Source organism: Pantherophis guttatus, chromosome 12 (genome assembly GCF_059756535.1).
Source record: "Pantherophis guttatus breed Tessera chromosome 12, ASM5975653v1, whole genome shotgun sequence".
Taxonomy (NCBI): domain Eukaryota; kingdom Metazoa; phylum Chordata; class Lepidosauria; order Squamata; family Colubridae; genus Pantherophis; species Pantherophis guttatus.
The window spans coordinates 1369558-1393895 of NC_142074.1; the positions used below are offsets into that span (position 1 = coordinate 1369558).

General features: G+C 45.2%; 1 protein-coding gene across 4 annotated transcripts in view; it reads right to left on the minus strand.

Moving 5' to 3' along the window:
* Positions 1-1942: 1942 nt before the first annotated feature.
* Positions 1943-24338, minus strand: part of AMOT (angiomotin) — a 60124-nt gene continuing 37728 nt past the window's right edge. For 2 of the 4 annotated variants that reach the window (XM_060692025.2, XM_060692024.2), the window contains exons 6-13: positions 20581-20673; positions 17336-17481; positions 10602-10751; positions 8292-8485; positions 6706-6828; positions 4884-5116; positions 3656-3883; positions 1943-3026 (exon numbers count right to left, since the gene is read on the minus strand). In XM_060692025.2, coding sequence (XP_060548008.1) covers positions 2926-3026; positions 3656-3883; positions 4884-5116; positions 6706-6828; positions 8292-8485; positions 10602-10751; positions 17336-17481; positions 20581-20673 — 1268 coding nt within the window. In that variant the 3' untranslated portion in view covers positions 1943-2925. The remainder of the gene's footprint in view (positions 3027-3655; positions 3884-4883; positions 5117-6705; positions 6829-8291; positions 8486-10601; positions 10752-17335; positions 17482-20580; positions 20674-24338) is intronic. The other 2 variants (XM_087877726.1, XM_060692026.2) reach the window with 1 other exon arrangement.

Below are 24338 nucleotides of genomic sequence, written 5' to 3' on the forward strand. Positions count from 1 at the left end.
CCCCCCCAATAGATCATTATTACCCAAACCAAAATTTAACATAACTTGCAAAGTGCAACAATTCAGCCACTTCTGAATCTTTGATGCAAGATTAGTATTGGGTGGTGTTTTTCCAGTTGAGAGAAGGGGGGTCATCTCCTCAATCAGAACTTTGGCAGAGAACAGATATTACCACTTCACCTGGATCCAAGGGGGTGAATTCAACTATCCACTGCCAGAAAATTGTGCCATTCTCCACGGCCTTGGTCCAGATAGGGGTGAGGGGACATGTGCAGCTGATACTAAGATTGGAAGGACCTTAATCAGATTCTCCTCCTTTGCTGTCAAGCAGCCCCCTGGAGCTTAGCAAGGGAGAGCCTCCCTGCTACAGGCATGCACTGCTCGCTAAGAGTAAACTGCTAGAATGTCGTCCTTTGTGCTTTGCCTAAAGGCAGACTCACAAGAGAGGGCAACACACACGGAGCATGCCAACCAACCATGGCAGGGACGTGGGGGGGGGGCTTAGCCTGGATCATACAGATGGGCACCGTTCCTAACTCGATGTTGCCCTAGTATGGTTGGGACGCCAGCTCTTGCCATGTCCAGCTCTTGCTCCCAATGCATCTGAAAGGCAGGGAATAGGCGAAACTACCCAGAACACCACAGGGTGTTTTTGTTTGGCTACTTAACTGCTAGGAAGGAAAAAAAACAACAACCCACTCCAAGCATTTTCTGAAAGAGAGAATTTTCTTCATACTGTAAATACAGTAGAGTTACAATTATCATGAGAACTACATTCTAGACATTGACACACATTCCTACACAGGTACAGAGGAAATATATAGTTGCACCAAGCAAAAACAAAAGCCAAAACCAAAATAAAAGACATTCAACAGCCACATCTCCACATGTTCATGAGCAAAGAAATTGGCATTTCCCAAACAACTCTGCATTCTGGCACCTCCAGGCTCACAGGACTGTTTCTCGTTGGATAAAAACTGCAGGGGGAAAAACTACATAGCTTTCCATTACACAACTTTGTATACCCTTGTTTCTATTACCCAAGTTCATGTTAAACTCTTAGTCTAAAGTTTGGTTGCTGCCCAAACCCAAGGGGAGTTGGCTCATTTCCACCAGAAATGATGGGTGCACCCCAACTCCTTCAAGGATCCTGTATGATCCACCATCTGGATTCTCCTACCAGGTAAAGCAAGAAGTCCCCAGAAGAAAAGGCACAGCTATATGACCTCTAGGCTCCCTGATTGCAAGGAAAAGATTGCTGCTTGTACGAGCAAAGCAAAAGCTCAGTTTTCTTAAAACACAGCAAATGTTGGATGCTTAAGGCACTTCTCAGGAGGAAGAGGATGTGTTTCAAATGCTAACAGAGTTGTGCAAGCTGTCATGTGCTTTGGCCTTCTCCAATTTAATATTCTGCGAGTACTGCAAAAAAAGACGTCTGCTAATTTAAGGAGAATTACCTCCCCTCACCCATTCCACTCTAATGTAAATGCAGAAATGTGGGGTATTTAGCAGGACATGACCCCCTTCCCCCTTTCTGACTCCTTGAGGGGATGCCAAGAAAAGCACCTAATGCAACAGGCTGGCTCTTAAAAGGATCCTTCTCAAGGAGAAGAGTCAAAGGACATTTGGCTTAATCCAGATGTGCAAAGATTAAAAAACTTGCTCTTCGCTTTATAGTGAAGTCCCCCAATTTAATATACATCGATCTGGGATCTATCTGGACAGTGATTATCATGTAAATAAATGTTCTTCTACTAGAAACTAAATGTAATCACTACAATGTACTTCTGCAGTGTTGATTACCCCAATGTACAAAATTTACTAAATTCCCAAAGTATACCTGTGTAGCTGGAAGTATGGGCTGGGGAACAGAAAACCCTGAATTTTAATATCTATTATTTTATTTTATTGTGCGGAAAGGAGCATTTCAGAAAATGACAACTGTTTTTGAACCACCTTTTATTATTTCTGAAAATACTGTCCCTGCTGTAAATATTGCCTCGAGTAAGGCACTAAATCATAATATACAAGGATTCAGAGATACAGTCAAACCATTTGGGAATGAAAAAGTGGAAAATGGAGCATAAAAAAGAAAAAAAGAGAGAGGCCGGGTTTCATAAAGAACCCCCTCTTCCGTGTCCAGAGAGGGCCTCGAACCCTCCATCGAGCCCGTCTGGTGGAATGACGTGGCTTCCTCCGGACTGAACAGGATCCGTGCAGAAGAGGCTCCTCTCAGGCTTCCTCATCCGAAACTGGACACTGGATATTATTCCTTATCATGATACATGAAAATGACACCCCCTAAAACTCATCAGACAAGACAGGAACATTAAAGGAAAAAAAAAATCTAAGTGCAGGCACATTGTGAAAGTCTTTTTGTCTGGATTTTTTTCTCCAGTTCTGGAATGTTTCACAAAAATGGGACATTCATCTTAGAAGGAAAACATGGGAGAGAAAGTTTCCTTCCACCTCTTGGAGGCTCAAAGGTTTTGAGGAAACCAGAAACTTTGGGAAATTTAATACTCAAAACACGGCAGCACCATTGCCCGTCTCCTGCCAAAATGGTGGACCTGGGCTTGGAAAGGCATTATGGGTATCCAGAGAGCTAACAAATTTCTCTTAAATACAAACTTTTTAAAAAATATTGTAATTTTAAAAATGTAGTGCATTTAAGACCTTGGTTTACTTTCATCCAGCTGCTACCAGATCCAGTAATTAAAAAAAAAAAAAAGGTAAGGAAAACAATTCTTAATCTAGTTTAATAATTTTGGAACAAATTATAAGTTAAGCTGTTCATAACTTTGAGGGTAAATTATATACACAAATAACAAAAAAAAGGTTCCTTTATGAGACAGTTAACTGTAATTTCTATCTTAAAAAAGTATCTGAAGAAATTTTTCTTGCTATGTCTTCAGCATGGTCTTTTCAGATAAGATACTCCACCATTTCGGCATCTTTGAGGTCCTGCCCCAAATTCTGAGGTGGGTTTTTCCTTTCTAGGGTGCTGGAATGGAAAATGGAGCCATCTGCAGGTAAGAGGAGAAGAAGGCAAAGTGTCACCATGATTAAACGTAAAACGGATGGTGAGAAAAATACTCTTGAAATCAATCGGCAAAACATTTGTCATTTAACCCTTTTAACATGAACGCCAATTGTTGGGAAGAGATGGTCAAAATGGGTGTGGCTTTACTTGATCGCATGCAAAGCGCCTGTGCGATGCGAACCGGTGGTGAAACTGGTTAGAACCCACCACTGGTCCACAGCATTTCGCTGGTTGTCTAATTTAGTCACTTTGTCAAAGAATGAAGTAAGATTGGTTTGGCCTGATCTGTTTTTAACAAACCCGTGTGGGAAGGGCAGAGAGTTTGGTCGGAAGAGGTTTGAGACGGCTCCCCACCCCCCATGAGTTCTCAGAGTCTGCCTTTAATGATGCAAGTCGTTTGCATTAGTTTGGCAAGATTTCCGTCTACAGGCGAGGAACAATAAAGGAAAGTGCTTAGAAGAAACTTTGTGTGCCTCTCTCTGTGTTTGGGCCTGACTTCAGGCAGTTTTGGGCTGCAGGACCCAGCAGAGGAGGAGGAGACACTGGCCGGTTTGCTTGACCTCTGCCGTGTCCAGTGCTGGAGACCCAACTGAGAGTAACACCCCTCCGTACCTGATTTGTCTGCCCCATAGGCCAGATTCACCATTGGGAGTCTCCCTGGCGTGGGGGGCACAGGGGAGGAGGCAGGGGCCTTGCTCTGCTCACTGCCCCGGTCCGTCTGAGTACTGCAGTCCCGGCTGCCCGTTTTGGAGTGCACCGAGAGCAGCGGCGTGGAGGGAAGAACCGGTGAAGGGGTGGAAGGGATGGACTCCGAGCGGCATTCTGTTCCCAGCAGAACACCTGGCAGGGAAGAGGGGCAGGTGGTTACTTGGAGGTTGGCTCTGCCATGGGCCGGGGCCTGGCTGCTAACTCTGCCCATTCAACCCTCCAGGGAAGCCACTTTACCAAGCAAGTGTATGCAGGATTGAGAAAGGAAGAAGGATTTGCACCTGCCGGTTGTGTAAATCGCAACCTGCAAGCAGAGCTGAATTCCACATCGGCAACCTATAAGGAGTCAGGCAGCCATCAATCGAGCTTTAAGCCTCATTTTTATCCTCATAGTCTGTCAACTTATCCTTAACTTTCCAGATGCCACTGCCAGAAGCCACTTTCAAAATGTAAATCTTGCAAATAGCATCATTAAAAACATTATGGGGAATAGGAAAAAGATCAGTAGCAATACAGGTTAAGTTACAGATTACACCGCTCTCCATGTAATTATATACATAGATTCCTTCTCCTTTTAGGCTTTTTTACTTGATTAACAAAAAATAGATGTTTATTGGAAAAAATTAAGTATGTGTAAATTTGGAACAATTTACTCAATCTACAAGGAACAACATTTTGTAATTTGTGGCCAATAAAAGCAGGTAGATCTTCCCTTCGGCTGCCAGAGGTCCCCATGTCCCAAATGACAGATCTGAGCCCCTGTGAGGGCGGTACAACATTTCATAGCAAATCATGATAATGGAAGTTAGAAACTAAAAATTTCCTTAATGTTTTCAGCACATTTTTTTGTGTGTTTGGTGATTTTAATCAAATATTACTTATGCTCCAAGATCAAACCTATTAGGAGATTGATCTTTAAATAATAAAGCAGTGAAGGTACTGGCATTCAGCTGCAAGAGTTAAAAGGCCTGTAAAAATCATTTCCTTTTTTGTTAAAAATAACTCTTCTGCTTCTCCGGTTAACCTTTCCTCAATAAAATGCAAAGCACTCCCTGTGTAACTCTTGCAATTTCGACTTATTGATGACCTTCTTCCCTTTGGCTTCTCTATTCAAAGGGGAGGAAAGAGTCACCTAAGCTGCCTTTCCAGCTCTTCTCCTCCCGCTTGTCTTCCAGGATGGGGGTGCTGCTGAGTGTGGAGGAGTGGGAGAGCAAGCCAGAGCCCGCGTTGGAGATGGAGATGAGGGACTTGGCTGGCCGCATGGAAGACAGCTGGTCGGTCTTGCTGGCCTCCTTCCGGGACCGCTGCTGAAGGACCTTGATCATGGCGTCCTTCTCAATGATCTGAGCGTGAAGAGTCTTGATTCTGAGGCGGGAGAAAAGAACAATCTCCTCATTTCAGTCACCCCCCTGTTTTTCGGGCTATACAAGCTCTCCCAAGGATTCAGAAAATTGGATCTATCAGCTAGTTGGCCAGACACCTGCCTCCCTGCCTCCCTGCGGTACTCTAGACCTCCAGGCCTGCTTCTCTCGATCAGGAAAGCTGCAGATTCAGACGTCAACATCCAAAGAGTGGAAAGACGATGTGGAAGGCCCTGAATATGCTGCACTGGTGTGTAAGCAACGGGACCTTCCAAAGAAGCCCTGCCAGGCCACATTAGCCTCAGCCCAACAGTCCCAAGAGAGGAATTTAAATCACTCTAGGAAAAACATCAAAAAGGGGGAATACCGAAACTAAACATGGATTCCACCTACAAAAGCCAGAGATTGATTGTCCCCCTCCTCCCACAACCTCCTATTTGCAAACTGAAAGGCCCCGGATCCCTGTCAGAATGGAGAACCGACACTGGTAATGTAGTAGTTAAGGAGCAGAAATGTCCAAGATCTCCTTCCTCCTCTTCCTGATTACTTCATTGCTTTGCTTTATCTTTTGGGGGGGGGGGAAATGCTAGAATGTGGGTTGCCAACATATTTTCCTAGCACAGGAATTCTGCCTTTCATCGTCTGAGTATTAAAAACAGGCAGGAGAGCAAGAGTTCTTGATCATTCATGTATGTGATGAAGGGGTACCATAGAGAGGAATGCAGGACAAGCTCCCCCTTTTGAATGCCCTCTGAAAACAGGGCACCTCCAAAGAGCCTCTTCACGGGGCTCAACAGCTGGACAGGGAGGGTCATTGCAAGCCTGGGGCTGCCCTAAACCACGAAGGACTTCCCAGGTCAATGCAATCATCTTAACTGCACTTGATAAGCAACTGGCCACTGATGTAGATCTTTCAGTCCTGGAATCCTATGCTCTTTCTACCTTACGCTAGTTAGTTACTTTACTTTGTGTCAACTCCAACTTGGCCACTTTTCAAGAGTAGCCCATGCAGAACATCCTGTGGTGGAATGTAGTCTGGATTCCCAGGGGGGAGGGAGGGGCTGCATCCCAGAGGATCCAGAGACGGTTTAGATCCATGATGGCGAACCTATCGCATGCGTGCCAGAGGTGGCACGCAGCACCCTCTCTGATGGCACACTAGCTGTTGTTCCAGTTCAGCTCCGCCGCGCATCTCGGCTGGTCTTCAGGTCTCTGCTGAGCCTGCGTAGGGGGGGCAGGGTGCATGCACGGGGACTATGCGTGCATTACATTTTGGGGGTTTGCCAGCCAGTCCGGAAAAGGTTAGCCATCACTGGTTTAGTTCGGTTGGGAGGAAGAGGGTCAACACAGCCGCCCCCCCCCCCCAAAGTTCACAGAGCACATCTTTAATGAGGCAAGTAGTTACTTTAATGAGGCAAGACTTCTGTCTCTGGGTGAGGAACAGTAAAAGAAACTCTCTGTATCTTTCTTGGTTTTGGGAGCCTGAGACTCCCTGAACAGTCAAGACCTTCATGGATTTCTGGGTAATTCAAGAGTTCGGGATTTCAGAGTCGCACCCCATGCAGAGCAGAAAAACGAAGCAGCTGCCCTTACCTGCCCTCCATGTCCAGGCACCTCCGGTTAGCCAGAAGGATCTCCTCCTCTTCCTTCTGGATGCGAGCTTCCAGGGAAGTGTCATAGCTGGTGTTGGGTGAAGGGCTGATTACAGTGGTGTCCCTGCAAACAGTATTGGATGGGGAGTCAGGGATCCCTGCCTGGCTTTGAGACACAGAAGCTTCCCATTTACCAGGCAAGAAGGAACCCAACTTGTTCCATCATCAGCAAATAGGCAAAATGCAGCTGGCTGAATTAGGCCATTTCACATTGGAGAGCAGGGGAAAATAAGATAATCCAATTTCCCCTGCAAAAGAAATCCCCATATACAGAACCAAAATAGTTCGTTAGATTCTGAGATGCAAGAAAATATATGTCTTTAGTTTAAAGATGATGTATGTGGCAAGGTATTTGGGTGATTATTATAAGTGATAATAATCGGGTGATTATTATAAGGGAGCTTCCCCAACATGTAAGGGTGACACAGATTTTCTAAACAACATCATGTTTTGAGACTGCAATCATTGTACTAGTGCCCAAAAAAACTACATTCATATGCCTTAAGGATTACCATCCAGTTGCACTCACTTCCATTGAGAGATTGGTAAAGGACTATGCCTTCCCTCTACATTTGACTCCTTACAGCAGAGGTCTCCAAACTTGGCAGCTTTAAGACTTGTGGACTTCAACTCCCAGAATTCTCCAGCCAGCTGGCTGGAGAATTCTGGGACTTGAAGTCCACAAGTCTTAAAGCTGTCAAGTTTGAAGATCTCTGCCTTACAGTTTGCCGATCGGAAGAACTGCTCTATAGATGATGCCTTTTTTTGAAAAAAAATGAATGGGAATATATACGTTTGAAAGGGGATATAAATTGGAGTCAGCATAATAAGTTATAGAAGTGGGAAGGAAGAACTTTGGTACCGTATTTTTCGGAATATAAGACGCACCTTTCCCCCCCAAAAAAGAGGGTGAAAATCTGGGTGTGTCTTATACACCGAATGTAGCCCCGCCCAGTTTCTCAAAGGAGGTTTCAGAGGCTGAAAAAAGCATCAGAAACAAAGCTTCAGAAAAGAAGCCCCCAAAGAAGAGCTTCAGAGGCTTTTTTCCTGAAGCTCTGTTTCGGAGGCTTTCAGAGGCAGGAAAAAAAGTTTTTTCTGAAGTGGAGTTTCAGAAGTTTCAGAGGCAGGGGGAACAAAAAAAGCAAGGCACAGAGCTCACAACCAAGGAACCTGTTGCTAAAATTCACCTCTGGGAACAGCTGAGGGGGGGTATTTGATCCACCTGCCAATCAGCTTTTTTCTTATTTTCCTGCCCAAAAACTAAGGTGCGTCTTATACTCCAAAAAATACGGTAAATACTTTTGCTATTACATGGTCAAAATATATTGTATTAATTGGAAACTGGATTTTCCCCAACTACCAATATTCCTTACTTCTCTTTGGGTTTGACCTGCCAGGATGAAATTGGAAGAGTTGTTGGTTATGTGAGCATATTTGTGAGCAAGCTGCACATTTTTTTCCTGTCAGATTATATATGATTCTTTTGCAAAGTTGTCTCAATGTTTGTGTGTGTGTGTGCACTCTTACCGGTGAGCAGCCACGGTGGCTGCCGCATCCAGTGCGAACTGACGCATGACACTTTCTTCCAGATACTTCTGCTCCCACTTTGTCATATCCGCCTCCAGAGCCAGAATCCGCTCCTCCTTTTCGCGCAAGAGCTCCATCAGGGCCCCAGCATTGTACTCGGAGGAGGCGTTGGCCGTCTGAGAGTTTCCCTGGCGCTGGCAGGAAAAGGCAACAGAACAAGTCCACTGAGAAGTGTGCAGAACGGCAACAAATGTGGTGGGGCACCTTAGCTAGTCCAGGTGGGGAGAGGGACACGCGAATGATGCTGGACTGGGGGGCCTCCAAGGTCCCTTCCAGACTTATGATTCCAGCAGTCTTCCTTGAGCAGTGAGTGAGCAGTTTGCTCTCTCCCTTTGGCCAGAAAGTTAAATCCCTTACATTCTCCAAGGTGGGGATGGCCACAGGATGTCCCAGGTGGCAACTCTCTCATAACAGTCCAAATCCAACCCCTGCCTGGTGACAAAGCCTAAACGGATGTCACATGTCAAGGCAGGAACAATATTTCTACTTAGGGACCAGCCACACAGCACCTGTCACACCCCCGATAAAGCCAAATGAAGCAATCACAGTGAAATAAATGAATGAAAAAGGGACCTCAATGTTGCAAGGGATTTTGAAATCATGGGAGCGTTTCATTCTTGCATTTTGGAGATGAGATCGCAGGAAGTTCAGAAAGATTTGATTATCCTGCAAGTGGTAGAATTATTTTAAAACTGTAAACATTTTAACTTTGGTTGCACATGGCTCATGAATTTGGCAACCCCTCCTATTAAAGTAAAACATCCAGACTGGCTTCCTGGTGGAATCATGAAGTTTTCTTAGCACCATTTAAAAGTGGGCTGCCTTTGCCTTCTCTGTCAAGTCTTTTCTTAGATGTCCTACTCCAGTCTAGAACCCAGAGCATTGCTGGTGCTCTTCCATCCGTGTCCAGCCCCGTTGAGCTTTCTGGGGAAAGCCACAATTATCTCCAGACCTGGCACTTTCAACTACAGCCTCTGTCTGAAAAAGAGCCCTTGACCCATTGACTCCTCCTCCAGTCCCCAGACTGGACTAATGTAACATGCCTTACATTCACATTTTTTCCCTACCGATTCTGTGGGCGTGGCTTGGTGGTGGTGGGTCCTGTGACTGAGTGGGTGTGGCCAACTTGATGTCACTCATGCCCACACCCATTGTCACATGACACCCCCCACCACCACCAAGCCATACCCACAGAACCTGGTAGGAAAAAATGTGTGTATGAGCAGGAGAAAGGCTCATACTGAATTCTGTGGCAGAGAGAAGCTGAACTTTTCTCCCTCCATTCACAGCAGAGCTGCTGCTCCCTTTCTGGTCCCCCCCCGCCCCCTCCCTCCCAGGGGTCAAAGCACCTTAAAGGGACAGGCAGCTCTGCTGTGAATGGAGGGAGAGAAGTTCGGATTCTCTCTGCTGCATTTAACGTTGAATTCTGTGGAATATCGAGTGGCCGGAAGAGGTGAGCGGCGAGCAGGGGCGAGGCCAACCAGGGGTAATTTTTACCGGTTCAGCAAACTGATTCAAATCCTCCCTACCAGTTCGCCTGAGCCGGTTCGATCCGGTCGAATTTCACCCCTGATGGGTTGCCCTTGAAGAAGCTTCGGTTGGTGCAAAATGCAGCAGGGAAGGCGGTTAGATGTGTCCCTAGAACAGAGCATGAGACGCCTCTGCTCCACAAGCCGCAGGGTTGCCAAGAAGCTTCTGGGTCCAGTTTGAAGTGCTGATACTGACCCTGGAAGCCCTTCACGGCATGGGGTCAGTTTATTTGAGGGAGCATCTCTCCCCAGTTCTATCAGATCTGGCAGAGAGAGATCAGCCAGGGAATGGCATCGGAGGTCCCAGGAGACGTGCCTTCTCTGGGGTGGCGTCTTCCTTATGGAACATCCTTTCCCCTGAAATCAGATTCCTCCCCTCCCTTTTGACGTTAGGGAAGGACGGAGCTCAGGAGCTGGCCCTGTGATCAGGCCTGGGGTTGCCTAGTGAACCGGAGACATGCTCAGATGGCTCTGTTTGGGGGAAGTGGCCGCTTACGGTCCTGTCTTTGACTAGGACACTGCAGATTAGTTTATATCATTTATTTCTTAATGTAGATTGTTACATTTTAAAAATATTTTTATATTTGCGGTTTTATCCTATTGTGTGACCACCGAGAGTTGCTTTGGGTGAAATGGGTGGCTCCATCCATTTGATTAATAAACAAATACCTCTGCATATCCTTTTCGGATGGAAAAGCAGAAGTTGTGGAGCTGCCTTTACCTGCTGCATGCGGAGCGATTCGAGTTCTCTTTCCAGCCGAGTCCTGAGCCGGTGCTCGAGCTGCTCCCGCTTCTCACAAGCAGCCTGTAACTGAACCAGCGCCTGCTGCATCTTCTCCACCTTCTCCACGTACACCTGCTTCTTCTTCAGCTGTAGCGAAGGAGGGAGACAAACAAAGAGTAAGAGTTCGGTCGCCCCATCAACTGGGCTGGTTGTCTCAGACTGAGGACAGAGCTGGAGCATCGAATCTGGATGGTCCATGTTGATCCCTGGCCTCGCCAGTTAAGCCTGCAAAAAAAGAGCTCCAAGTGATGCCCACTTTTGTTGCCAATCACACATCACAAAACAATCGGTCAGGTTCCAAAAACCGAGAGAGACACAGGATTCTTCTAAGCAGGCTTTTTAAAATTGTTCCTCGCCTTCCGGCAGAATCGTGCCAATCTAAAGCAAACTACTGGTACCATGAAGTGCAGGGAGGATGCGTTGCCTTCAGCCTCTTTCTCCGACACAGACTATCTAAATCAGTGTTTCTCAACCTTGGCAACTTTGAAGATGTGTGGACTTCAACTCCCAGAATTCCCCAGCCAGCAGTTGCTCCCCAGCCAGCAGCTGCTGGCTGGGGAATTCTGGGAGTTGAAGTCCACACATCTTCAAAGTTGCCAAGGTTGAGAAACACTGATCTAAATGCTGCTGTCTGTTGCTCCTTCGGAATGCATCCCTTCCCTCCTGGAAATCCAGACTACATTCTAACACCAAGGGTATTCTGAGAGTTTTTCTAATTTATTTTAATAGACAGTGACAGACACCAATGAGACGACTAGAAAAAGAGAGCTATTCAACAAACAAGATCATTAAAATGCATATTTGAGCACAACATACTATATCCCAAGAAATATTGACCTTAATAAACTTAGATGAGGAACATTATGCATCATGAACATGTTTGAAAGCGCTGTGCTTTACTCAGTTCTTAATATGCATGTTAATTTTTCCACCACTGTGGAAATGTGGTTAATGAACTTTAATGGCAAGGGATGGGGAAGAATCTGATTTCCAAAACTAGCTGGTGATTTGGATAGAGTAAGGCGCCAATGTGCCTGCTCAGAAATGCTGGCCAAACCAATTTGTGCCATATTACCAGTGGTGAAATGTAAAATTTGTTGCTACCGGTTCTGTGGACGTGGCTTGGTGGGTGTGGCTTCATGTGACTCGGTGGGCGTGACCAACCTTTTTTTTTTTAAAAAAAAACCTTTTTAAAACTTTTTTTACTACTGGTTCGGGCGAATAGGTAGTAAAAAATTGCTTTAAAAAAGTAAAAAAAAAAAAGTTCCCACAATCACAGCTGTGCCACATGATCATCAGAACCTTTTTTTAAAAAAAAAATTTAAAGCATTTTTTACTACTTATTCACCCGAACCAGTAGTAAGAAAATGCTTTAAAAAAGTAAAAAAAGAGGTTCTGACGGTTACGCAGCTCAGCTGATTGACAATCAGCTGTGCTGCGGAATCGTTGGAACCTTTTTTTTACTTTTTTAAAGCATTTTCTTACTACCGGTTTGCCCGAACCGAACCGAACCAGTAGCCTTTCACCCCTGCATACAATGTTACCCTCCAAGGAGAGAGCACCACTGTTTGCTCGTTAAAACCCTAGAAAATTACTCCCTAACCAAAATGCAGGGCTCGAGAAAGCAGTTTAAAAATAACCCAGCAATTTCTGTCGTTATGGATGCACAACCCTTTCTCAACTGAGGGCCCCCCCTCCATATTGGTCCATGGAAAGTTTTCTGGAAGCTGCCTAGAATTATGCAATCTGCACCTGATGCACTGGGGGGAAGGGGGGAGAGGGGGAGGGCTGGGGCTCATCTCTGGGTGGCAGACACAGGGACACAAAACAAGACCCGAAGCGTCACATGCCTTGACCAAGAACCGCCTGTCCAGGGCAGAGTTATGCTCTTACCGTCTTGGGGTCACTTCCAGCCACTCTGAGCAATTCAGCTACCCAGAATTGGAAGCTCCAATCCATCCCAACCTAGTAAAGGAGGTGGCAAACTATAGGTAGTTCTCAACTTACAACCATTTGTTTGGTGACTGTTCACAGATACAACAGGGTTGAAAAAAAGTGACTTGAGACTGGTCCTCGTACTTACGACTGTCGCCTCGTCCCCACAGTAACGTGATCAAAATATGGAAGCTTGGCAACAGGCCTGTACTTATGACAGATGGACAACTGGTTGTCATTTGCAACTGGTCGGCTTCTGACAAAAACGTCAATGGGAGAAACTGGCTTTGCTTAACAACTTTAGTGATTCACTTAACAACCATGGGAAAAAAAGGTCATAAAATGGGATGTGATCCACTCAACAACTGCCTTGCTTAGCAATGGATATTCTGCTCCCAACTGTGGCCGTAGGTCATCTACCCATATTCCTTGTGGGTGCCAAATCACCTCAGGCACTCACGATGCCTGAAATCAAAGTACATTTCTGCAAAATGACCTAGATTTGTGCCAGCTTGTGCCAAATGTGAGACTGGCCTCACACATTTAACTTCAGGCTTTTAATTTGAGATCTTGTGAGATTTTAGAAGACAGCTATTGAACCTCACACCAGATTTCTGGCCCAAACAATTAGGATTAGGGTTGGGGAAGGAATCCCCTCATTAAAATTAGCACAGCTGTGACACCTTTTTCCAGGCTCCAAAGAAGCTGGGCTGCTTTGAGGTGCTGCCGAAAGGGCAGCTGCTTGCCTGAGTCCCACCGCATGTCTTCCAAATCAGTTGGGAGCCAGGGAGGCCCATGAAATGATAAGGGAGGAGACACCCCTGAGCACAAGATGGCTGAGTTCTGCTCTGAGATGTTGACATCCAAAGTTAAGCAATACAAGAGCCCGGTTTGCTTTTAAAAGGGGCCTGGAAAAGGTTAGGGAAGCTGAGGAGAGCCAAGAAAGAAAGGAAAGCCCAAGTTACAGGATCAAAGGAAGCCCGAGGCCTCCCGCTGGCCTCTCTGCCGAAAAACAGCTTAGCTAAGCACATCTTCCTCGCCAAATGGAGTCAAACATTCTCAACAGTTACCAACTCAGAAAAATTAAAATAAATAAACAAGCTTTGACCAAACTTTCTATCACAGCTTAATACCTGCTATGAGTTTAACCAGAGATCTTCAAAAGTTCATTTTTTGTTTTCAATTTGTCTGGCGGTTTAGGATTACACGGCAAATCCAACACAGGGATGATGGTTTTAACATTTGGTCAGACTGAGTCCGGCTGCTGAACCTTTTCTCTTCCCCTTCTCGGGGCACAGCACGATGGAGGTTGGTTCTCATTCACAGAGAAGCTTTCACATTGGTTGCCAGGAAGAAGGGAAACTGGTGCCTTCCCCTCTGGCAGAGTTTCCATGCAATGGCATCTCATCGGCCTGAGATGAAAGCAGGGCAGTTGTCTCCCTTCCAAGCCTTCTCCTTCTCTAAGAAGCTGTGAACAGCCCCGTCTTTTCTCCCAAAGTAAAGTGAGCTGTTAATGGCTACAGCAGTCGAGCCCTGCAGGATCTCTCTCCCACGGGAAACCTGGCATATTCTACAACTACACTGAAATATGGGATGCACTTTGCCAAAATCGTCATGGATACAGCTGAGTGATGGAAACAGCCACTCAAATCTGGGCTCTTCTATGTCCGAGATTCTCAATAAAGAACAATCACATGTAAGGGAAGAGCAGACAGGTCACTTGAAGAGAATCCTCACAAGCTGCCAGTCCTGCTCTTGGTATTGCAGTGGCCTGGCCTCCAATCTGAGGACTCCCCTCTTTAAGGGAAGCTCAATAGAGCACAGAACCTGCTTAGCCAGCAGAAAATTCTGGGAGGCTGTGGGCCATAGAACAAGGAAGCTAAGTGCGTTGCCTACTTTTCTTTTACAGATGCAAGCTAACAAATTCTGGGAGAAGAATGGCGAACTGATTCATGTTGCGAAGATCAAGGAACCAGCGACTAGGAACATCTCTGAACGAAGAGAGGACAAGAGATGCCCTACATGGGCTCCGGAGGGCTGCTTCTTATGAGGAGACAGTGGTTTTTCCACCAGTTTGAATGACAGGAATGACGGCTTCAGCCATCTCGCTTACAGCCATGGCAGAACTCTTTAAAGGCATCAGACTCAGCAATCTCGCTTTTTAATCACTTTTGAGAATTGCCTTTTAAGCATCTTAAAGCTACTAAAGAGTCCTTCAGAATGACAGGTCTTCATCAGGGGAATTTATCTTCTACTCTGAACAGAAAAAAGATCAATTATATATTAAGGAACATAAAGAATTTGGAATAAACAGCAAAAAGCTGAATGAGATTTTGATCTAAGAAAGTTATAAATGGATTCAGAGTCCAAATAATTAGGAATATTGACAGCTACTATAAGATTTTGGAATTAACTATAAAAAATAAAGAGTTTCCTGTGGGGAACAGACTTATTTTGGCTAGCAAGTCATAACAAAAATAAGTGATGATTTTAGAACAGGACACTAGAAGGGACTAAACATTTTAAGCAGAAGAAAAAAAAAATACAAGCCTGCGTTTGATGCCAGTCAATATTTGGACTTATAAAACGACACAAAATGTCGTAACATCAAAAACAATCTTTTAAATACAAACTTTGAATAATGGGGCCAGAAATTGGTAACTTATAATATCAACACTGTCAGTAATGATGTCTGCTTCTATCAACAAACTAGATCTAAAATACATTAACGGAGGAATGACAGACATGGAAGGACAAGACAGACCGAGAAAGTACCAAAGCTATAAACGAAAGGCCAAGAGAAGGGTGCTTTATAGGTAGACCTTGACTTACGACCACAACTGAGCCCAACATTTCTACTGCAAAGCAAGGCAGTTGAGTGAGTTTTGCCCTGTTTAAGTCTTTTCTTGCCCTAGATGTTAAGTGAATCACTGCGGCTATTAAATTAATAATAAGGTTGTTAAGTGAGTCTGGTGTCCCCCACTGTCTTGTTGGAAGGTTGTAAAAGCTGATGATCACCATGACCCTGGGACAAGGCAACTGTCATAGAAACATGCCAACTGACAAGTGTCCGAATTTTGATCACATGACCACGGGGAGGCTACAAGGTTCATAAGTAAGAAAAATAGTCATAAGTCACTTTTTTCAGTGCCACTGTAACGCTAAACAGTCATTAAATAATGGTTGGAAGTCAAAGACCTTCTACTAGATATACAAAAGAAACTGACTGAAGTTTTAAAAGTAAACGGAAAATACGAATGTTAAGCCAAGAGAATGACCTGCAAAATGTGTTCTTATAAGATGTACAACAGAGACTTTGTTGAAGAAATCCGTGCAATGGGATAAAGAAGAATTGAGGAGAAATTAAATCCCACAACAATATTTGAATGAATTAAAGGTTAAGATTGGTAGAAGTGAAAGCAAGGAATACCAAGTTGGTTTATGTGATCAAGATAAAATAAAATATGTTATTTTGGGCTATTCTTTTTGGACTGTCTGTTGGTACCAGGACTGCAAAGATGATGCTTTATGAAAAGATAAATTTTTGTAACCTTAGAGGGGAGGAAGAGTCAGCAAACTAAACATTTTAAGTATCTTATAAATGAGGCAGGCAGAAAGGAACAAGCAGCATTTTTCACTGTTTAAAGAAGTGGGAGCTTTAGTTAACGGAAGGCTTTTGTGCTCCTTTTTCTTAAATCACCCACACAAGTACGGTGATCTTGCAAAACAAGAGTACAGAAGACATTAACCAGGAATGAGAAGTGCAGGACAATCCAAAGGTTAGAAACACTAGAAGGGAATGAAAGCTGAATGAAAGGCAGAGAAACAGTACAGAAATAGCATTTGGAAATTCTGAGTTACCGGTAGTATAACAAGACTCCTTTGTAGTAGGGGTAAGTATCGTGTACTAGCAAAAGTCCAACCTGTTACTGCCTTAAGCAACCACTGAGAGCTTCGCTGCTATCCACAGACCTCTCAAATGTCTGGAGGTCTGGCAAATGAAGTTTGTAGCCTTCATGGCAGTAAAATAGAAATATCTAGGACTGCAGGATACATACATGTTTGCGGGGGAATTAAACTCATACAGGATCTTACTAGAACCCGATGTTTGCAATTTATTCCTCTCCAATCTGCCTCAAAGTCAGTCCTGGGACTCCACCAGATATTAGACCACCAGTGTGTCTCTATTAGTAATGGTACTTCAAATTACAGACATAGATTTCTGCACCAAGTGGGTCTCTCTTCAGCAAAGAAAACCCATGAGGATTCTCATGCAAGATTTCAGAGGAGTAAGCCAATACTTTCAGCTAAACCTTTTTTCTAATGAAAATTGTTCTTTTGTGCCAGAAAGACCTTTATGGGATTGCCAAGGAGGAGCAAGAGAAATCACAGAACGCCAAGAAAACAGGCATAGAAGACTTGCAACAAATCATTACTAAGAGACGACAATATAGTCCCTATCACCTGAAAATTGGATCTTTCTAGGTTCATCAGCCCTGCACTTTCTGCAGCCAAGAATCTGGAAAATGTTCCCATTCTTAAAATGGAAAAACAGTACTAAATTATTTTATGGTTTTGGGGAAAGCAAAGCACTTCCTACAAATTTTTTTTCTTCCTTACTGAACTGGGTTTCAGGTATGCTCCACTATCATTTGCTTTTAGAAACACTGTCTTAAGGATTCAGTCAAAACACAACATACTCAAATGATGTCCAAGAGCAAAATGGAAAGACTTACTTCTTCCTCCAGCTTCACCACCTTGGCCTGTGCATTGTTCAAGGCCTGGTCCCGGATCTCAATGTGCCTCCGTTGCTCCTCATTAGTTGAGCGAACCCCTGCTAGCTCCACTTCCAGTTTCTCCTTTTCCCTCTGGGTTTCTTTATCTGGGCAGGTAAAGTAGAAAGAGGGGGGGGAACATGGCTTTGAGAATTGCTGGGGGGCAGAGATCAAAGGGTGAGCTATTAGCTTTGCGGATGAAGGGAAACATGTTTCAAGCACATTTTTCAAAGAATTACGAGGACACTCCTATTGTCACAGGATGGCATGAATTCTATTTTCTCCAATTATGTTTCGGAAGTTAAGCAGTAGTAAACAAAGGAGGTGTGTGTGTGTGATTGTTGATGTGGCTTGCCAGCCATCAGTGGAACTGGTGGCAGACTCAGAGGATGAGGAGGTTGGGGAGGAACTTGGGCCAGTCCTGGAGCCTGGAGAAGGCTCTGATGGATGCTCTGCGTCGGAAGCAGAGATAGAGCCAGGGCTGCCTGATAGTTCCCAACTGCCTTCGGAGTCAGAGATAAGTGGGGAAGAAGAACAGCTGGGGCCTGTTCCAGATGCACGTATGTGCAGAGCTGTCAGGAGAGGAGAACAACCGAGGAACAGGGGCCGACTCGGGAAGAAAGGCACACGTGGATGCCGAATGGCCCCTCCCTGGCTGGGGAATAGATAGAAGCAAACAGGGAGTGGTGGTTGCAGGAGACAACCGTTCGTCTTTCTTTCGGAAGATTTGCTTATCGTGGTTGGTTCCTCAGAGACTTCTTGCCGGGAATTAATTTACAGCTTTGTGGCTGGAAGCTGGCAATTATCCAAGGACTGATAAGGTCTGTTATTGCAATTAAGCCTTGGAAGGATTATCGCATGGTATTTTCTGTGTGGGAATGCCATGAATTCACAGTAGTTAAATAAAGGTTTTTTTTTCGGGACAAGGAATCTGTTTCTTGGTCCTGCTAAGGCTGGGTCAGAACAGTTGTGTATGCTTGCACACTGCACATATGTATGATTTGGGAAATCTCTTATTTCAGGAAATCCTGTTTGCCAGAATCTGCAAGGAGGATACAAAAACCAGAATTCTTTCCTTCTGATGCTATCCAGCAGCTGATGGTAGAGTGTCCCTGATGCTCTATTTTCCATGAAGCTCTCATAGCTGCCTGTCAACTTGCAAAGCTTTCAAGTTGCCATGAGCAGGAGGGAGGGAGAACTGATAGAGCTGATTGATTTCCCTAACTGAAGCTGCATTCCATAGATTCTTTCTTATCACAATCAGTAGGAGTGTGTTGGGTTTCACAACCAGCCAATGTGGTTAATTGGAGAATGTGATTTAATTGGAGAATGTGGCCAGGGAGGAGGGGGGAGACAGGGTCATAGGGGAACGTAAATCTACGTGGGATTAGTTCTAACTGCATCCGAATATTGCCGAAATGGTGCTCCTAATAAATGACTGTATTTCTTTTGAAGTTTGGCTCATGGCTCATGAATTAATTAGGGCATCTTTCGGAAACTTCACGCTGCCATTGCTAACTTTGCCACCAAGACCTGAGAACCACAGAACTGCCAGTAAGAGTCTCTGGTTGCATCTTGGCAGAAATGGAAGATTACCTGGTTTAGTTCTAGACAAGTTCGTTCAATTCTGCTTCCAACATCTGGCATAAATTAACAGCTTTTCAACATTATAGGGAAGAGCAGAGCAAAGGCTGTTGGGAGAGCCTTTGTCCTAATACCAGACAGAGATAACTGCTAAAGGACGAAATGGTTCATGCTGTTTGTGTCCCCAGAATCCATGGAGCTATCTTTGGCCCTCATTATGAAGACATCATGCAGCTGGAACATCTGTCCCGCCAGAACCGGCCCACCATCCCAAGGGATGAAATTGCTGCTTCAGACAATAGAAGAGAGATTCCTGCTGCTTCCCAGTTATCGTGGTAGTAAGGTAGGCCACTTTGGGGAACGGCTTGCCGTTACCATTGTTGTCTGCCAGTCCACTGGGTCATCAGAGAGAAGCACTGAGAAGTAACGTGGGATTTGCTTGCACAATGACCTCAAGAGTCATTGTGCAGCACCCTTCAGAGTTATGCCCTTTTAGCCAGGCAGGCAGAGATGGTGGGACAGCAGAACTACCAGGGAAGGGAAGCAGAGAGTCGTCGGGACACACACAGAGGCTTCTCGTGGGCAGATCCCTTGTGCTAGCATGGTCGGGGAACAGTGAAGGTCCCTCCAAAAAACAAGGCAAGTCCCTTTCTTAGTTTTGGTAAGATGCTGACCCATTAGCAACTCTTTCCATGTACTCTGCAGGGTGGAGCTGCCGGGATGGTGGCTTAGCTCGCCAAATCCCACAGCATTCATGCAGGAGGCTGGAGTCCTTCCATTCATAGAATTCTAGTTTCCACTGTCATCAATCTGCGTCCCCAGACACAGATTAATTAAACATGTAATTAAATGTACTCAGTATTGCTCCCCACAATTTAGAGACTCCCTGCTTCTGCAAGTTAAAAGTTACTGTTTTGTAGTCAATATTGAGTGGCAGCCCTGGCCCCTGGTTGTACATCTCTGGATGAAGACTTCTGGACGAATCAAAGCCATCCTTCATTTTCAATGAACCACTGGCCAATCTGTGACCTGTGATGGGCCATCCTTTGAGAGAGGTTTCCTCCCCAGATTCCTCAACGCCTTCAACAAGAACTTCTAAGGTACTGGAAAAAGTTCTTCAAAATCCAGGGAGATATTCAGAGATGTCTCTGCCTTGAAAGTCGCCCCTGCTGAACTACATCTAGCATCAGCAAAGGAAGCGTTTGATGACATTTTATGTCATTTTGAGGTTGAAAATGTTTTGCCCGGTTAAAGGTTAACAGACACGGGGGTTTCAGCTGAATATGGACCGTTCCAAAACAATGGTCTGGCCCAACAGGTGAGCCTCAGCATGAGGCAGGGGGAAAACAAATTGGGCCCGAACACCCGGTGTTTCCCCCACATGCCTGGCCTTCCCCTCCAGGCAGCTGAAAATAAGCAACCACACAGCAGAGCAGAAATGGCAGCTGAAATGTCTAAGGGAATAAGAGGAGGAGCTCTTTTCCTCGCAAGGGACCGAGAGTGGTTGTTCCTGGCTCTCTCCAACGTCTCCTGGGAATTTCTCAAGCCTACTTTCTTCTGCTTTAGGCACTTTGCAAAACAATTAACCACAGTTCTTGGTACAGGAAATGTGATGGACTCACTTTGTGCAAAGAGCTGGGAGATGGTTTTCCTGTTATCCTCAGTGCCTTCAAATTCTTTCTCTGCAAGTTGCTTATTGGCCGTATCCATACGATCTGCAGAGGAAGAAGAAATGCAGAGGTCATGGGACTGTTAGGGCTGAATAGTTAACTGTTAAAGAGTCTATCCCACATGGATCATTCCTCCTGCCACCTTGCACGACTGTCTAGTGAGGCGGGCTGGACTGAGAGAAAGAAAATTACTGCAGCCCAAGGCACCCAGTGAACTTCCATGGCTGAAGATGAGTTGGAACATGGGCGTTCCTGGTTGCCCTGGATCTTGCTGATCCATAACTCAGTGGCTCTATGGAAAGCTATCCCAGCTGTTAACCTCTCTTGCCATTCAACAGAGGAGACACTATTTCACCATCTAATCTTTATTAAAAGCTGCAAATTCAGGCAAAGCTGTAAAAAATAAGCCATGGCACCCGAATAGGCACACCTACTGTACGTCTGAGGATACAGGGCATTCAGAAACTAATCAGTAATCGCTTAGCATTTGTTCCTCACAGTCTGAGAGTCCTTCAGGGGCTTTTTTGCAAACTCCAGGCGGGCTTTCCTGTGTTTTGCACTGAGAGGTTTCCCGTCTAGCCACTCTTCCAGAAAGCCCAGATGGGTGGAGGCTGCAGTGATGGTTGTCCTTCTGGAACTCTGTCCCATCTCCACACAAGATCTCTGGAGCTCAGTCACAGTGACCTTCGGGTTCTTGGTCATTTCTCTTACTAAGGCCTTTCTCCCTCGATCAATCAGTTTGACCGGGTGACCAGCCCTTGGAAGAGTCCTGGTTGCAGCAAACTTCTTCCATTTGAGAATTATGGAGGCCACTGTGCTCTTAGGAACTTTCAGCAGCAGAAATTTTATTGTAGCCTTCCTTCCCCAGATCTGTGCCTTGCAATGATCCTGCCTCTGAGCTCTGCAGGCAGTTCCTTTGACCTCATGGCTTTTGCTCTGCTACAGTACGCACTGCACTGTCAGCTGTGAGGCCTTCTGAAGAGGTTTAATTTACCACAGGTGGCCTCCAATTAAGGTGAAGAAACATCTCAGCAATGATCAAGAGAAATGGGAGGCATCAGAGTTTCTAAATACTTATGCCAATGTGGTATTTCAGTTTTTTTTTTTAAATAATTTACAGACATTTCTAAAATTCTGCTTTCACTTTGTCATTATGGGGTACTGAATGTAGAACAATGAGAAAAAACCGAATTTCAACAACTGTAGAATCAGGCTGCCGCATAACAAAATTGACAAAAGTGAAGAGGGACTGAATACTTTCTGAATGTACACAATAACTAGCAGCCATGTTCCATAAAAGAGGCCGTGTGCTCCTAGCTGTAGTGTGGCCTACCTACTGTCTAAGCTACACTGCACCCTACGGAGCCTAAGCTGCCTAAAGGTAGGAAGGAATCCCTTGCCCACCTCCAGATGCGTCGAATTTGCAGTTGAGGACTTGTGTATGGCTTGTCTGCATGGAAAATGGAGGCTGGAATGGCCTCACTTCTCTTCTCTTTGCTACCAGTGCTTTGTAACAAGAAGTGTTGAGACAGGAAAGAGAAAGTATATAATAATCCCCGAAGACTTCCTTGTGAAGGGAACATGCTGCACCTATTTTGGCTAGCAGGGGTCAGTGTTGCTAAACTTTACCTAATTGCAAAGCTCATTACTGTCTCAAAGGCAGAGTGCCTTGAATGCAGCTGTAGCGGAGAGAACGTAACCCTGTTTTGGCCAGAGCTGCAAATGCTCCGGGGACACAACGCTGGTCCTAGTCCAGAATTTTTACTAACGATGTCACCCCGGCTGGCTCTCACCCAAGACCCATGGTGTCAGCACACAGGGTGACCCATCTCCGAATCCTTTAAAGGCAGGGGTCTCCAACCTGGGCAACTTTAAGACTTGTGGACTTCAACTCTCAGAATTCCTCAGCCAGCTTTGCTGGCTGAGGAATTCTGGGAGTTGAAGTCCACAAGTCTTAAAGTTGCCCAGGTTGGAGACCCCTGCTTTACTTTGCTCCCATGATGGTGACCCAAATTCTCTGGGCAGTCCCTGAAGGGGATGGAAGGGCAAAAAAATCAGCAAGTCCTTCCTTCTCTCTGGTAGAGAAGGCAGCCATCTTGGCAAATGGCTTCTGGCAGACTTCGCTTCTCCCATGAATCCTTCCCACCCCCTTTCAGTGAGTCTTTGACCTTTGCTGCCCAACGAGACACCAAACGTCATAGCTGGCATCCTCTGTGCAAGAGGCATCACCCCATTCCCTCCGCCACATCAGAGCTTGGTACTACAGTGGTTTAAAGCACCCTGCTATTAACACAGCTGCCTGCAATTTACTGCTGGTTCGAATCTCTCCAAGGCTCAAGGTTGACTCAGCCTTCCATCCTTTCTAAGGTAGGTTAAATGAGGACCCAGTTTGTGGGGGCAATAAGCTGACTTTGTATAAATATACAAAAGGATGAAGGCTATTGCTTAACGCATTGTAAGCCGCCCTGAGTCTCCGGAGAAGGGCGGCATATAAATCAAATTAAAAAAAAAAAAAAGAGAGCTAATTCTGCATCAGACCTGCATCTTATATACCAGGGGTTGGCAACCTTAAACACTCAAAGAGCCACAAAGGTCCTAACCAGAAACCGCCATTCAATTCTGGAGCCGACCGGAAGTGAAGTTTCCCCATCGTAGTCTCCTCCTAGCACTGCATCCTTTTTCCTCTACTTGTCCTAACCGAAAGCCCTATCAATTGTGGAGCTGCCCAGCAACAGGGAGCCGCAGCAGAGGGATGAGAGAGCCACATGCGGCTCCAGAGCTGCAGGTTGCTGACCCGTTATATACCCACCACACTGGGCACAAAATCCTGGAATGGACTTGCACCCCTCTTTCCCTTGAAATTTAGAACATAGAATAATAGAGTTGGATGGAACCTTGGAGGTTTTGTAGCCCAACTCCCTACTCAAGGCAAGAGACCTTATACCATCCTGGTCAACCGGTTGTCCAATCTATTTCTGAAAACCTCCAGTGATGGAGCATCCACAAGTCTGGGAGGCAAGCATTGATTAATTGTTCTCACTGTCAGGAATTTGTTCCTTAGTTCCAGGTTGGGTTTCTCTTTAATGAGCTTCCACCTATTACTTCTTGTCCTTCCCTCAGGTGCTTACAGCTGTATTATAAAACCAGAAAGGGGGGAGAGGAGGAGGCTAAATACACCTCTTTCCAGAAGAGCCAGGCAGACCCCCTTCCCAACTGAGAACTCTATCTAGCTCTTTAGCAACATGTGAATAGAGATGCAATCATCCAGGCCAAAAGTATCTTAAAAGATTAAATCATGGCAACTGGACCGAAGTTTATTAAAACTGAGACGTTTCGTTATTCATCCAAGTAGTGTCTTCAGTCAACATGAAAATTTGGGTAGGAAGAGTGTCAGATAGTCATTGGAAAGAACCAATTCTTGCCATACAAATTTTCATTTTGATCGAAGAAGTTACTTGGATGAGTAATGAAACATTTCAGTTTTAATAAACCTTGGTGCTTGATTTAATCTTTTAAAATACTTTTGGTCTGGATCAGAGGTGGGTTTCAGCAGGTTCTGACCAGTTCTGGAGAACTGGTAGTGGAAATTCTGACTAGCCCTGCCCCCATCTATTCTCATCTATTATTCCAGTCCCAGTTGATCGGGAGGAAATGGGGATTTTGCAGTAACCTTCCCCTGGATTTATTTATTGTTTATTTATTGGTTCGAT